Raw genomic sequence first — 14,331 nt, 5'->3', positions numbered from 1 at the left:
GTGTGTGTGTATCTGTGTGTCTGTCTGTGTGTCTGTGCACACACACAAACACACACATGCACCCTGCATTCTGGGGTGGCTGGAGCTGAGCCTTCACTCAGCAGGTGTAAAGGTTTTTACTGCCTGGGGCGGGGGGCGATGGGCCAGTCTATAGATAGAGTGAAGGTAACTGTCTGCCCGCCTGGTGGGAAGATGGGGCTGGTGCTGGGCTCTGTTGGAGTCGAAAAGGGGCTGCTCTCGAGCTTGACCTTTCCTGTGGAGCACAGCTTCCCTGTGCCAGATGCTTTCTGCCTGTCATCTCCCCCAGCCCGTGTGGCTCTGTGATCACTTCCCCACCGACCCCCCGATTTATGGGCAGGGACAACGAGGCCCAGAGGGAGCTGCCTGCAGAGCTGGACCCAGGGGGAGCCCCCCAAGTCCGCCCATAGCTGTCATCGGTGGGGAGGAGCCTCCGCCCCCGCCACTGAAGATCTCTCTCAAGCTTGACTTGCAGGAGGCAGGGAGGTGACCCATGGATCAAGACCCCAAAGGTCAAAAAAAAAAAAAAAAGACCCCAAAGGTCAAAGCCATCTGCAGGGACCTTTGCTAACACATTCAGTGTGGGGTGTGAGGAGGGACCCTTCCAACTGATGCATGGCGTCATCCAGGGATTGCCGGCTCACTTGGGGGTCACCCCAGGGCACATGACAGCACGTGTGGGGGGGTGTGTCTGTCTGTCTGTGTGCGGGTCTGTGTGTGTATGTGTGTAGTATGTATATGTGTGAATGTGGGTGTGTGCACATGTAGAAGGGGAGTGTGTGTGTCATAGGTGTGTGTGTATGCTGTGAGTGTGTGCATGTGTGTATGGGTGTGTGTGGTGTGTATGTCTGTGCATGTGTATGAGTATGTTTGTGTGAGGTGTGTGTGTCCATAGGTATGTACATGTGTGTGATGCCAGTATGTGGACGCTCAGACTCACCCAGAGGAAGGTTCAAATCCCAGCTCCAACAGGCACCATCTGTGTGTCCTTGGACAGGTCACTGTCTGTCTGGGCACCCCCAGCTTCTCAACAGCATTGAACCCCAGGGTTGAGCTCTAGGGCTTCTCTAGGGCTGAGCCCTGGCAAAGAGGGTGGGGGCATCCCCCCCCGCCACCGTCAGAGCCCAGGATTGTCAGCTCATTAAAAACAAACCTCTGAGTAGTTTTGCCTCTTTTTATGTCCTGGAATTAATTACCTTTGGGTTTTCTTGGTCATCTGAGCCAGTGTATCCAAATTGACGTCAGTACAATTAATTTCCATTAGTGCTACTTAACTGGGGGGCCTCAGGTCAGTTGGAAGAAGCCACTCAGTGTCCTGACATCATAACTACCTCACTCCCCAAGTCCCCATGGTGACCTGTGTGGCCGGGGCTGCCAGCAGGTTTAGGGAGCAGGCCTTGAGGACTGGGCCCCTGAAGGGACACATAGCGCAGGTGTCAGGAACCCGCCCTCCCCATCTAGCCCAGGACCTGGCTCTACTTCTGGCCTCTGTTCCCCCATCTCAGAGAGACTGTCAGACAGGGGATCCCCAGGCTTTTTTGTCTTGATGCTTCGAACCCCACCCAGGTCAGAAGGGGGTTCTCAGGGACAGACAGACCACCAGGGGGCACAGAGAAGGGCTTCTGGGCTTGTCTGAGGGCCCAGCCCCCCTCGGGCTGGTGGGGAGAGCTCATGTTTTAGGAGCCAGCTTCCTCCGCAAACCTGGACCATGCCGAATGTATTAGTCAGCCGGGCTGTCTAGGCCAGATGGGGTCTGGGGGTTCATGGCGGGAGCAGCCTTCCAGCAGGGGAGAGGGGGGAGGGCGGGGTTCATCTGGTTCTCATTTAGTGGTGGACTCAGCTCCAGCTTCATCTCAGGCATGAGGGTCCCTCCACCCCCTCCCAGGCCTCCAGGCCCTGCTTTGTGCCTTGACGTAAGGGTTAGCCACGCTCCTGACATCCAAGCCCTCTGCTGAGCTCATGGAGTTTGGAAGCTTCAAAATGCACGAGTCTCCTGGAGAAGGGTACTGGGACCACAGAAGGGCCAGGGGCGGGTGGGGAGGGTCCTCCGAAGAGAAGGGGTCGGCTGCCTCCATTGCTCCATTTCTTACTTACTCCCAGCCCGACTGACAATTTCACCCTCCGTGCCTAGCCCCAAACCCCTGCTCTTGCCTGACAGTGACTTCCCTCCTCTGAGCCTCAGGTTCCATACCTGGAACCTGGGGATAATAATAGTACCTCCCCCCTTTGGGTGGTTCCCAGGATTCGGTGTAATTCTACTTAAGAAACTCAAAATAGTATTTGGCACTTGGTAAGCCACGAAAGGGTAAATTATTATTAATTCAGCCAAGGTGCATTTATGGAGCACTTAACGGTATGCCAGATAGGGTCCGGAAACCCTGAGGGTGCTGAGGTAAATAAGAGTCAGTCCCCACCCTCCAGGGCCTTAGGGCGAAGTGGGGTGCCTCAGTGGGATGGTCTCAGGATGAAGTGGAGGGGCAGACAAGGACCCCATGTAGAGCGAACGGGGTCCAGGGAAGCGGCCCCGGCTAGGATCTGCTCTGTGTCCCCAGACGCCCCAGAGTTCTACCCCGCACTCTCTCCTGCCTCGCTGCCCACAGGTCTCCGACAGGATGGTGTCGGCGGCAGTGCCCAGGCTGGTGGTCTCTCTGTTGCTGCTCCTCAGGGCGCTGCCCATGGTGGCCTACTCTGCAACCCTGCAAGCCGCCTATCTGGAGGACACAGGGGGCAGCGGGGAGGCCGAGGGCTCGTCGGCCTCGTCCCCAAGCCTCCCACCGCCCCGGACGCCGGCCCTCAGCCCCACGTCGCTGGGGCCCCCGCCCACGCCCCTGGCAGGCCCCAAGCCCCCCACCAACTTCCTGGATGGCATCGTGGACTTCTTCCGCCAGTATGTGATGCTCATCGCCGTGGTGGGCTCCCTGGTGTTCCTGCTCATGTTCATTGTCTGCGCCGCGCTCATCACCCGCCAGAAGCACAAGGCTTCGGCCTACTACCCCTCTTCTTTCCCCAAGAAGAAGTATGTGGACCAGAGTGACCGGGCCGGCGGCCCGCGGGCCTTCAGTGAGGTCCCCGACCGGGCTCCCGATGGCCGGCCCGAGGAGGCTCTGGATTCATCCCAGCAGCTCCAGGCTGACATCCTCGCTGCCACCCAGAACCTCAAGTCCCCCGCCAGAGCGGCGCTGGGGGGCGGAGACGGAGCCCGGATGGAGAGCAAGTCCGAGGGAGAGGAGAGCGGAGGCCGGGAGGCGGACCAGGAGGCCCAGGGACGCGGGAGCCCGGCAGCAGAGGAGAAACCAAAACCGGAGGGGCAGGAGGAGCCAAGCCCCGTGGTAGAGGAAGGAGTGTGGGAGGCTGGTCAAGGCCAAGGTGAGCCTGGAGAGGCTCCTTTGTTAGCGCAGGATGCCAGGGGTGCCGCTGATCCCCCTGAGAGCCCCTGTGCTTGCAGTGTTGTCCCCAAGGTCTAACAGGCCTCTGGGGCTGCCGGCCCTGACTGTTGGACCCCTTGTGGTCACCTCTGTGGGTGTGGAAAGGCCCTTGTCCCTTACGGCTCCCTGACACCCCTCCTTGGCCACCCCTGACAGCAGGCAGAGATGCTGGTCTCTGGTGTACCCCAAGAATCTCCCCAGGCTCCAGGACCGTTTGCTCATGTGGCCCCAAAGGGCTGCATTCCAAACAGCGCCTCTGGGGAGGGGGAATGGGAAGGATCCCCATTATATCTGTGATGCTGCATCCCACACAATTGGCCCCATCACTCAGGCAAACATGGGCCGCAAGTCCCCTGTGACGGTGCCAACATTGTCGCTTTTCCATGGAGGTAGGGAAGACACGTCAGAGTAACTAGGAGTTTGGGACAAGGGTGAATGGGACCTGCTGAGGCCCCTAGGGTTGGGAGCAGTGATAGTGACCGCATTAATGGGCCTGGGCAGGCAGGAAGTTTCCAAGGGGCCTGTGCACACATCACGACAGGTCCCTAAGTGAGCCTGTCCAGGGCTGGGTTCCCCGAGCTACTCAGTGGAAAAAGGATTTGGGGGGCCAGTGAGTTGAGGAGACACTGCCTCTCTGCTCCCTGTATCCCCTCTTAGAGCACCCCAGGGCTCTGCAAATACTTCAGTAAACGCCCCTGTGGAATCTGGTTTTAACCACAGAGCACTTTTTTTTTTTTTTTTTTTTTTACAGCTACAGAGTAAAGTCTCGCAGAGCACATTCTGGAAATTACTGCCCCAAATGTTCCTGAAGGTGCCCCCCAGTTTGCGGTCGCTCTGGAGTTAGGGGCGTGGGTCCAGGGGCTCAGACCCGCCCAAGCTCTGCCAAGCATCTCTGTCTGGGGACGAATTTCTCATCCCGTTACTGCTACGGGCATGGGATGAATGAATTGAACCTTTTTTGTCAGGCCTCCAAGGCTGCCCAGAAGCTAGGGGGCTGTGTGTGAGGGGGCCCCACTCTAGGGGGAGTGAGAGAGGGTAGGGAAGGGTTCCTAACGCCCAGCTTAGAGCAGGGGAGCCCTGGCCCCCAACCCTTTGCTCACGTGTGTTGTCTGGCAGCCTGTGCTCACAGCATTTTTAAACCTTTGACAAGGGAGCCTGCGCTCCGTCCTGATTTGGGGAGGCTCTGGGGGTGTTCCTCTTCCTCATCCCTCCATCTGGCACACCCCTGCCAACCTCTGCACAACTTTTTAGGTGCTGAGATGTAGCAAACCAGCACAATAAACCTTTATTCTGGCCTGAGTGTTGCTGGTTTTCTGAGGGAGGAATGAGTCTGCTCATGGGGGTGGGGGCGGGGTATTTCTTCTGGGCTGTTCCATGGCGTGGGGTAGCTTTCTGGGGGAGACGCATTAGGCAGGCCCAAGAAGCTGAATGAGATGATTCGTGAAAGGAGGGCAGAACGGGATCCCCCCTGGGAATGTGGCAGGAGCTCTTGCCCCCAAGGCTGAGTCCAGCGCTGGGCTTACGGCCATGCAGACCTGGCCTCCAAGAGCAGTTCTGTGATGCACCGTGGCTACAGGAGATCTACCCGCCTCCTTCTCCGGGGAACACGAGCCCAGTCTCCCGGTTCAGTCTCCCATCCTCTGGCAGAGTGGCAGAGGACTAGAACAGGGCTCACAGGCAATGCCACACTCCTGGCACCCTTGGCCTGGGGTGGGAGGCGGCCTTGGCCTGTGTCTCCTCACTCACCAGGCTCCTCCTTGCCTTTGATGGCAAGTTCCTGAGGCCATGGCCCCCCGCCCCCTTCCCTGGAGTTGCCAGCTGGAATCCAGATGTGGCTGGGCTGGGAGCATGGGCTGGATCCCCCGGAGTGAGGGGGGCAGGGAGGCCACCCCCCCAATCCCTCTCCTCCGCTGACCCCACATCCCTTCAGAGGGGGCCGGGTTTGAGTTTCATAACACACAATGGCCTCTGTCTCTCGCAGCGGGGAAGGGCCCTCCTTTTCTCAGCCCAGACCGGCTCCCGCCCAAGAATGTAGGGAAAATCCAATGTAAATCCCTGAATGCTGTGTGGCTCTGACCAAATCACTCAACCTCTCTGTGTGTGACCGCTCCTGCAGGGTCCTAGGTGATTGGAGGTGGCTGGGGTATGCAATGACCTTCTGCATAGCAGGTAAAACTCAGGTAAGACAGAAGCAGATGTTAGAGATTCCTGGAGAGCAGGCAGGGATGACTTTGCAATCAGCGGCTTCCAGGTCAGTGGCTCCCCAGTAATTGTCAACAGGGTCCGCTGGAGGACATGAAGTATGAGGCCTTAGTTACGGCCCGTGTCCTGTGGGACTGATGGGGGCGGGGACTCAGGAGGTAGTTCAAGCTCTGAACCGGCATCAACCTCTCCCTCACCTCTGAGCTTTAACAATTACTATTCCCTCTGCCTAAGACACCCTTCCACCCCACTCCTTGTCCAGCTAACTCCCCCTTCTCCTTTACCTTCCAGCCTAGAAGTCCCCTGCTCTCCCCGACAGCACCCACCCAGACTCCCCTGCGCTCAACACTACTCCTAACTGCTCACAGCTCATGAACATCTGTGACATCCCGGGCCCTGCTCTGAGCCCTGAATGTCATTTACTCGTTGAGACTCCCAACTGGGGAGAGGGACCCGCTGTTCTCATGTCGCAGAGGGGGCGTCCGTTGCCTAGGTCCCAGAGCCAGGATCCCAGCCCCATCCTCTGATTCTGGAGTGAGTCCTCCACGGCTTGGACAGCTGCTTGGATGAATGAATGAAGCCTTTGCGCAGGAGAGACCAAGGCCTCACTCCTGCTTACAGGCCCTCCAGGGTGCTCCCACATTTTTGACAGAGTTAAAGAGGGGCCTTCTGTGGGCACACATCTGGCGGGGCACCAGCGGAGGGCGAGCCTGGGGGGAGGTGGGCTGAGGGCCTGTATAGGCTGGGGCTGGGCAAGGGGGAGACCTGAGCTGGAGGGTGGGTGTGGGGGGCTCCACTGTTCCCAGGGATCCGGGAATCTGCCAGGTCTGAACAGGCCCCCACTGTCCCAGGGCTTGTAAAACCACACAGCTGCCCTCAGCCTGGGGGTCTGTTCCCGGGCCAGGCCTGCTGCTTCTCTCCCTAGAAAACGAGGGGCAGGGGGAACAAAATCACCTAAAGACACAGCCTCTAGCTCAGCGTGGAAATGGGGGCCTTCTGGGGAAGTGTGCTGGGGGTCTGTGGGGTGCTGGAGGGACTTCTTCCATGTGCTGTGACTTTCTCTGATCAGCCCGAGGGGCTGGGCATTCGCTGGCTGGGGGTGATGTCTAAGGCAGGAGCAGGAGGGGCAGAACTCAGGTCTCAGGGCACATCGTCTTGAACCTCTTGGGGTGGTTTATGTAGTTTGGGCCTGGGGTGCAGGGACTGAGGAGGGGGAGACTGCCAGTGTCCATGCCAGCTCTACCCCTTTTTAGCTGTGCAGCCTTGGGTGAATGACCTCACCTCTCTGGGCTTTCATTTCCTTGAGCATAAAGAGATGATCCTACTCTACCTGGCAGGGGTCTCAGCCAGCAGGCTGGGGTTGTCTGAGAGCTTTGTAATGTCGTGACTCCCGGGCGCCACCCAGACCATTTATTTATTTATTTGTTTTATTTATTCCTTCCTTCCTTATTCATTGATTCATTCAGGGCTCGAACTCATGCCCTCAAGTTCAAGAGTCGCGGGCTCTACCGACCGAATTAGCAAGGCACCCCCCTCACCCAGACCGATGACATCAGAGTGTCCGAGGGTATGGCAGGGCAACTGTCATGGCCTGGGGGGCTGTCCACCACTGTCCCCCCAACACGGGGCCAGGTCCTGGCACGCAGTAGGTGCCCTGCAAGTGTGCATGTGTGCATGCGTCTGCGGCTGAGGGAAGCCCTCTGTGCCAGTGCACCCGTGTCCCCTCTTAACCCTCCCCACACTCTCTACAGAGACATGAGCAATCTCATGATCCCCTACTTTGCAGATGAGGAACCAGGGTGCAGAGGCTTGGCCCATGTCACACAGATGGGCATAACTGGGATTTGAACCCCGGGCCTGGCCAGCTCCTTAAGTGGGGCTTTTCGCCCTGAGCCTCCTGCTTCATGTTAAGAACCTGTTTGTGGGTGCAAAGGCTGAGCCTTGATACTGGTGTTGGGTGTCTGTTGCATTTCATCACAGGGCCCACCCTCCCCCTCGGGGTGTTGGCCGTGACTGCCCAGTGCCGGGGGGCCCTCCTGTCTCTGTGCTCATGCATAGAGCCTCGGGCCCCCCGAGTCTGTCCCAGCGGGTATTAATCAGCAACATAGGTTCCAAAGTGCCCAAAGAGCAGCTGCCAGGGTCAGAGACTCTGGTTCCCAGCCTCAGACTCTAGTGAGCACCTACTGTGTGCCAGGTACTGAGAACAAATCATTGGCTGTAAATGAGAGGAGGAGATGAATCAAAGAATCATCTAGATGCAGTCACGGTGATTGGTAACAGGAAGGGCTGCCATATATAAATGCACTCTGGTGCGCGTCTGGCGCTTTCCTGACGCCAGATTTTCTGCTCTATGGAGGCATAATTGACACGCAGTAACTGCACATATTTAAAATGTGCAACTTGATAATTTGGATAGATGAGTAAATTCATGAAGCCATCGTCAGTCAAGATAACAGACATATCCATCTCCTCTGACCATCTCCTCCTACCTCTTTGCAATCTCTGTGGGCTGTTCCCCCCCAACCTCCGTCCCTAGACCACTATTGATCTGCCCTCTGTCCTTATGACTCATTTTTATTTTCTGAAATTTTATAAATGGAATCATATAGGGACGCCTGGGTGGTCAATGGGTTAAGCAGCTGCCTTTGGCTCAGGTCCTGGGTTCTAGGGTCCTGGGTTTGAGTCCCGTATTGGGCTCCCTGCTAGGCAGGGAGCATGCTTCTCGCTCTGCCCCTCTCCCTGCTTGTGCTCTCTCTTAGACAAATAAGTGAATAAAAATATTTTTTAAAAAAATGGAACCACACAGCGTACTCCTTTTGTCTGGCTTTTTGCACACAGCACTGTTCTGAGATTTATTCATGTTATGGTGTATATTAATATTTCACTGCTTTTTACTGTGGAGTAGAGTTCCCTTGAATGGACATACCATAATTTGTTTATTCTTTCACCTGCTGATGGACGTTTTCATGGTTTTCCAGGTTGTGGCTGTTACAAATAAAACTGCTGGGAGCTACCAATGTCCATTTATTTTATCCTTCCAACCTTTTTAATGAGAAGGTTGTTATTTCTCTCCATTTTACAGATTAAACCAACAGACTCAGACACACAGCCAGGAGTGGGAGCACTGAACCTCGAAGTGGGAATATTTGAGATCACTTATTGTAGGGAACTTCTGAAGCTCAGAGGGTCTCAGAAATCCTGATCTAGACCAGCCTCCTGCATTTCATCTTAGACATCCGAGGACCAGACAGGGACTGGGACCCATTCAGAGCTGACCAGGAATCCAGTTCTCTGGTGGGCAGTCTTGTGCTGTGTCTAGCTCTTCTCTGTTTAGCTCTGGCTCTGCGTCTGGTGTTGGGGAAGAAGCAGGCTGATGTGGAGTGGGACAGGGATTTGTCCTTTTTTCAAGTGGTTTTAATTTCAGGATTCCTCCGGCTGCTCAGAAATAGCAGGAAGGATTTGGCATTGGCTCCAAGGCCCAGGGGTCCTCTGCAGCTGCTCTCCCCTCCCTAAACGGGTCCCGGGTTTACAGTGGCAGCTGCAAAGTATAAAATAGTGCTGCTCATAAATCTGCTCTTGCCAGGGTCCCTGATGTCAGAGGCTCTGCAGTGCCCAGCATGGGCATCCTGCCACTGGACGGGGCCCCACAGGGACACCCCGGGTGTGCCCTGGAAGACTGGAGGGTCCAGGTCTGTGGGTGGCCACCTGCGACCTCTGCCTTAGGGTTTGGAGAACCGGACTCACTTAGGGGGTTTGGAGGGGGGAAAGGGACTGAGATTGTGCAGGGGAGGAAAATTGGGGACAGCAAGGGAGGGGGGAGAGATAGTGAGACACAGAGACAAGGAACCAGGAGACCCAGTTAGGCTCCTCCTAGCTGCATGACTTTGAGCAAGTCACTTTGAACTATAGGCTCTTCACATATAAAGTCCAGGGACCACAGCCCTTGCCCTGTTTCCACCCCCTTCCCCGGCTCCCCCCAACCCCATGCTGTGAATGTACTTTATGATGTGCAGGACGGCAGGGCGGGGTGGTGGTTAGGGGTACAGGCTTCACACGGCCTGGGTTGAAATCTCAACGCAGCCACCACCCGGCTGTGTGACCTTGGGCGAGTCACTTCACCTCTCTGGGCTTGAGTTTCCTCATCTGTGAAATGGGAATAATGGCTCCTAGGTCAAAGAGGCGATGGAAGTTGAGTTCATTCAATTCCAGTGCTCAATAAATGGAAGCTGCTGTTAGCTATAAACTGTGAAGTATTATGTCCGGAGAAAAAGGGCAAAGGTCTGGTTTCAAGTGTCTCGCTGTTCTGAGAGTCACCTCTTCTTTCCAGATCTAAGTATAGTAGCTTCAGAATCAAAAGATCATTGATGGGGCGCCTGCGTGGCTCAGTGAGTTAGGCCTCTGCCTTCGGCTTGGGTCATGGTCTCAGGATGCTGGGATCGAGCCCCACATTGGGCTCTCTGCTCAGCGGGGAGCCTGCCCCCCCCCACGCCTGCCTCTCTGCCTACTTGTGATCTCTGTCTGTCAAATAAATAAATAAAATCTTTTTTTAAAAAATTAGTTATTTCTTGGGGTGGGAGTAGGGCAGAGGGTCCTGGAAATGTTGGTAAAAGCAGAACAAGGCCAGCAGCCAGGGAAGTCCCGTGAACCCCAAGGAGGGCGTGAAGGATGAGGCTCGAGAGAAGAGACAGGCTCATGCTGCCCTTTGGGCAGAGATCACCCCCCCCCCCCAAGCCCATGTGCCCCTCTGCAGGGATTTGGCGCCTGATGGGGGCCGGGAGGTCACGGGGCAGCTGTTCCCTGCCTCCCTTCTGAGGTGTGGTGACCCCAGTGAGAGCTTAGACATTGTCTGGCTGAGTGTGGCTGGATACGTGGTTGGCAACGTGGTTCGGGGAGCTCAGGGACTTGGGCCCATCATGGGCAGGCACCAGGGCTATTTGTGGGGAGCAGGAAAGACTGGGGGTGGAGGTACCCAGCTGGATTAGTTTCCAGGTATCTGGACTATCTCCCCTCCCCTCTCTGTTGGGTTCCCATTTATAAAACAAGCAAAATACTTCTCAGCATTGACTCTGGGCAGAAGACTGCTTCAGGCGCAGGGGGGAGGACATAAGATGTCTGCATTCCAAGAGACCCGGAGTCAAATCCGAGTTCCAATTCCACTTCCAGGATGTGTGACCTTGGGCAGCTTCTGCCCTACCCCATCCCTCTCCTTTCGGAGCCTCAGTGCCTCACCTGTGAGAGCACAGGTCCTGTCCTGTTGTGAGACTCAGACAAGAAAATGCTCCTCGAGCTCAGGGCCCGGGGCCCAGGATAGAAAAATGTTTTCATTTCTGTTGACTCTTCTAAGGATCTCTGTCGTTCCTAATGCTGGCAAGCAGTGAAGAGGCTGCTACAGGCCATTCTGATCTCTGAAATTCTACGGCTTCTCTGCCCAGCACTGCGGGTCAGTGCCCAGAACAGAGCTGGGTACCCAGTAGGTACTCAATGATTGCTGAGCAAGGAGTGCTGAGTTTCCTTCCAGTTGCTCCTTGATTGAGGAGCAGAGAGGAAGGGTGACATTGGGAGGCAGGACATCTCTGCACCTGCCCTAGGGAGGGTTGAAATGAGGCTCTCTGAACAACTTGGCCCCCAAACTCCTACTTCTGTCCTTGGTCGCTGTTTCAATCCCACTCTCAGGCCCAGTGTCCATCACATCTTGAGTATCCACTGTGTTCCCGGCACAGCACTAAGCGCTTTCTATACACTGGGTCCTCACAAAGCTGAGTGAGGCACAGATATCCGCCTTCTACAGAGGAAGAGTGGAAGCTCAGAGAGGTAAAGCAACTTGCCCAAGGTCACACAGCCAGAAAGGACCTGAGCTGGCTTTTGAACCTCCTGAGGCTTTTGGACCCCCAGGGCCCGTGCTCTAACCACTGCCTGCAATCCTGTTCCTGAGTGAGTGAGTGAATGAGTGAATGAGTGAATGAATGAGTTCAGGCATGCAGGACAACAGTGTGGGAGCAGAGGCCTAAGGCCAAGGCGCCCACACTTGCACATGGCCCTGGAGCTCAGCTAGGAGAGCAGGTGTTATCACAGTGGCAACCGTGGTCTGGCTGCCGAAAGGAGGAAAAAGGGCTGACAACAGCCCCGGGCTTGCCCCCGACCCTCAGGGCTCATCAGGGCCATGCGCACACTTGCCTTGGGCTGGCAGAACATGCGTTGGAGCCCCACGCAGCAGGACCTCGCAGGCGCCTTTGTTCCTACAGTCCTGAGAGCCCCAGGTCACACGGTGAGTGAAGAAGCAGACAGATGCCTCTTGGGACCCTGGGGCCCTTGGTCCTGCCCAGGATGCTGCATGTGTGGGGATTCCGAAGAGTCCACCGGGTCTGGAGGTCAAGCCCACAGCCCTGAGGCTCTCCAGAGACGTGAACTTGAAGATGGGAGGCCCTCGGGAGGTAGAAGCTCTGAGTCGTCCAGCTCTACTCCTTCCCTGTCTTTGCTGCCTGGGACAAGTCGGTTGCCCTCCCTGGTCCTCAGCTGTGTCTCTGGCAAAGGGAAAAAGGAGGTTTGCTTTGGATTTCAGCCAGCTGGTGGGCTTCAAACTCTGCGATCCTGTGGGAGGTATTATTGTCAGCACCTAGGGGAAAGCCTGCAGGAGGCCATTTTCCCCGAAGTACAAACAGCCACTCAGTTCTTGGAGGGGAAGGTCTTGGGAGATTTTTTCTTCTTCCCCACCCTCCGCTTTAATGCTTCCCAGGGAGCTCAACGTACCCCTCTCTCCCCATTGTAAGAGTTCCCTGGAGGAATTTGTGGGGCACCTTTGGTTGTCTCCAGCATCTGAGACGCCTCCCTATTGGGAAGTCCTTTCTTCTGTCACACCTAAGTTGAACAGGGTGGGCCCGCGGGCCACTTTCCTCGCCACCTTGCCTGCAGCAGAGCTCTGGCTGGAAGGACCGGGCGAGTTATTGGGGGAAACAGAAACACTGTGAATTTTTCATGATCTCTTATAAAATAAGAACATCTTATCTTTGTCCAGATTTGATCTTCGCATGATCTGGGTTTCAGCAGACTGGAGGGAAGATGAACAACCCTCTTGGAGGGTCCGGTGGCCATGTCAACCAACATTGTACGTGTCCTTGCCCTTCGCCCTGGAAGGGCTCTTGTGAAGCCGGCCTATGCTCGGACCCCATGGCAGCGTTGTTAGTAAGTGACAAAAGGGAGTCCGTGTAAGTGCCCATGGGGGAGTAGTGGTAGGGGGCGCTCCTGCCAAGTGAGAGAATATTCAGGGAGAATTTGCTTGTAGGGGGGCAAGGGCCTGGAACATGGAAATATCAATCCTGACAGAGTCAATATTTCCCAACTGGCTTTTCACGTAAATGATTTCATTTGAAAAATCGCTATGGAGTCGCTTTGATTAGCCTCATTCAGCCGATGAGGAAACCATTCCTGCTCAGCGAATTGTTGGTGGAGGTGAGCTGGGTCCAAGGTCACACTTGTGCTTTGTGGTCTACACGAAGAGGGCGAGCTCTGAGCTCCAGGGAGCAGCCCTGGTGAGATACACTTGCACAAGCAGGTCACTCTTTTGAGGTGTGAGCCCAGATTTCCTCTCATGGGCTCTGGGTGTCCCCAGGATGGAGCCACTTTGGGGTTCCTCTGGGTAGATGTGGGGGCCACAGCAGGCGGTCATAGGTCACAGAGCTGGGTGGCCCTGTGTTCTTACACATTTCTGAGGGGATCCCGCACGTGTCTGTCTTTGCAGATGAGTGGGGCTGTCCTGCCGGTTGGGTCTTCCAGTGGGATCGCCGGGTGGGAGGTACACGCCTCGCCTTTCACAGGTGCTGCCATATGCCTTGTCCAAAATGCGACACCGGTTTCCATTCCTATCTTGGTCTAGGAGAGCCCCCGCTTCCCTTCATCCTTGACAACACCACTGGTGTTGTGTTTTCCCTACCCGATGGGTGAGAAGTGGCATTCCATTGTTGGGTTAAGTACGGCTGTCTGATTGCTGGTGAGGAAGGAGCTCTCCTTACAGAGTGCTTCTAATTACCTGTTTCTATCCTTAGTCCCCACTTGTACTGATGTGTATCCACTGATTTTCAACTCTTTTCAGCCACAGAATCCTTTGTTCTAATAAACTCTTACCAAAGATCTTAACCGAAGTTGAATAAAAGAAAGAGCTGCATTTTGGAAGAGGGAATGGGTTAACTAGAGGGCACATGTTTGCCTCCCTGTGCCCCCTGTGCTCAGTGGAGCATAGTTTGTAAACAGTAGGTACAGTCCTACCACTTAAGCTATAAATGGGGAAACCGAGACCTAAAGTTACCCAGAAAAGTAGTGGCTGATGCAGGTCTCCAGTCCAGGTTCCCTGGCTGTCATCAGTATTGACTTGTAGAGGTAGAGGTGGAGGGGATAGTGGCAGAGGTGGTCATGATGGTAAAGGCAGGGGTGGTGATGGTGGCAGAGGTGGTGGTGATTGTAGAGGAAGAGATGGACGTGGAGGTGATAGTAGAGGTAGAGATGGTGGTAGAGGAAGTAGGGGTGGTGATGGAGGAAGTGATGGTTGAGGAGGTAAGGTGGTGATGATGGTGGAGGTGATGGAGGAGGTGATGGTGATAGAGGTGGTAATGATGGTGGAGGTGATGGTTGAGGAGGTGATGGTTGCAGAGGTGATGGTGGTGATGGTGGTGGAGGTGATGACAGAGGAGGTGAC

The 14,331-nt window shown here is 55.5% G+C and overlaps 1 protein-coding gene across 2 annotated transcripts in view; it reads left to right on the top strand.

The window, feature by feature from the left end:
• Positions 1–4,742, top strand: part of TMEM119 (transmembrane protein 119) — a 6,963-nt gene extending 2,221 nt beyond the window's left edge. The window contains exons 2-3 of one of the 2 annotated variants that reach the window (XM_059409956.1): positions 2,619–3,384; positions 4,195–4,742. In XM_059409956.1, coding sequence (XP_059265939.1) covers positions 2,631–3,384; positions 4,195–4,205 — 765 coding nt within the window. In that variant the 5' untranslated portion in view covers positions 2,619–2,630 and the 3' untranslated portion in view covers positions 4,206–4,742. The other variant, XM_059409955.1, reaches the window with a different exon arrangement.
• The last annotated feature ends 9,589 nt before the right edge of the window (positions 4,743–14,331 follow it).

The sequence above is a fragment of the Mustela nigripes genome, chromosome 8 (genome assembly GCF_022355385.1).
Source record: "Mustela nigripes isolate SB6536 chromosome 8, MUSNIG.SB6536, whole genome shotgun sequence".
Taxonomy (NCBI): Eukaryota; Metazoa; Chordata; class Mammalia; order Carnivora; family Mustelidae; genus Mustela; species Mustela nigripes.
This window is presented reverse-complemented; position numbering and strand designations above follow the sequence as displayed.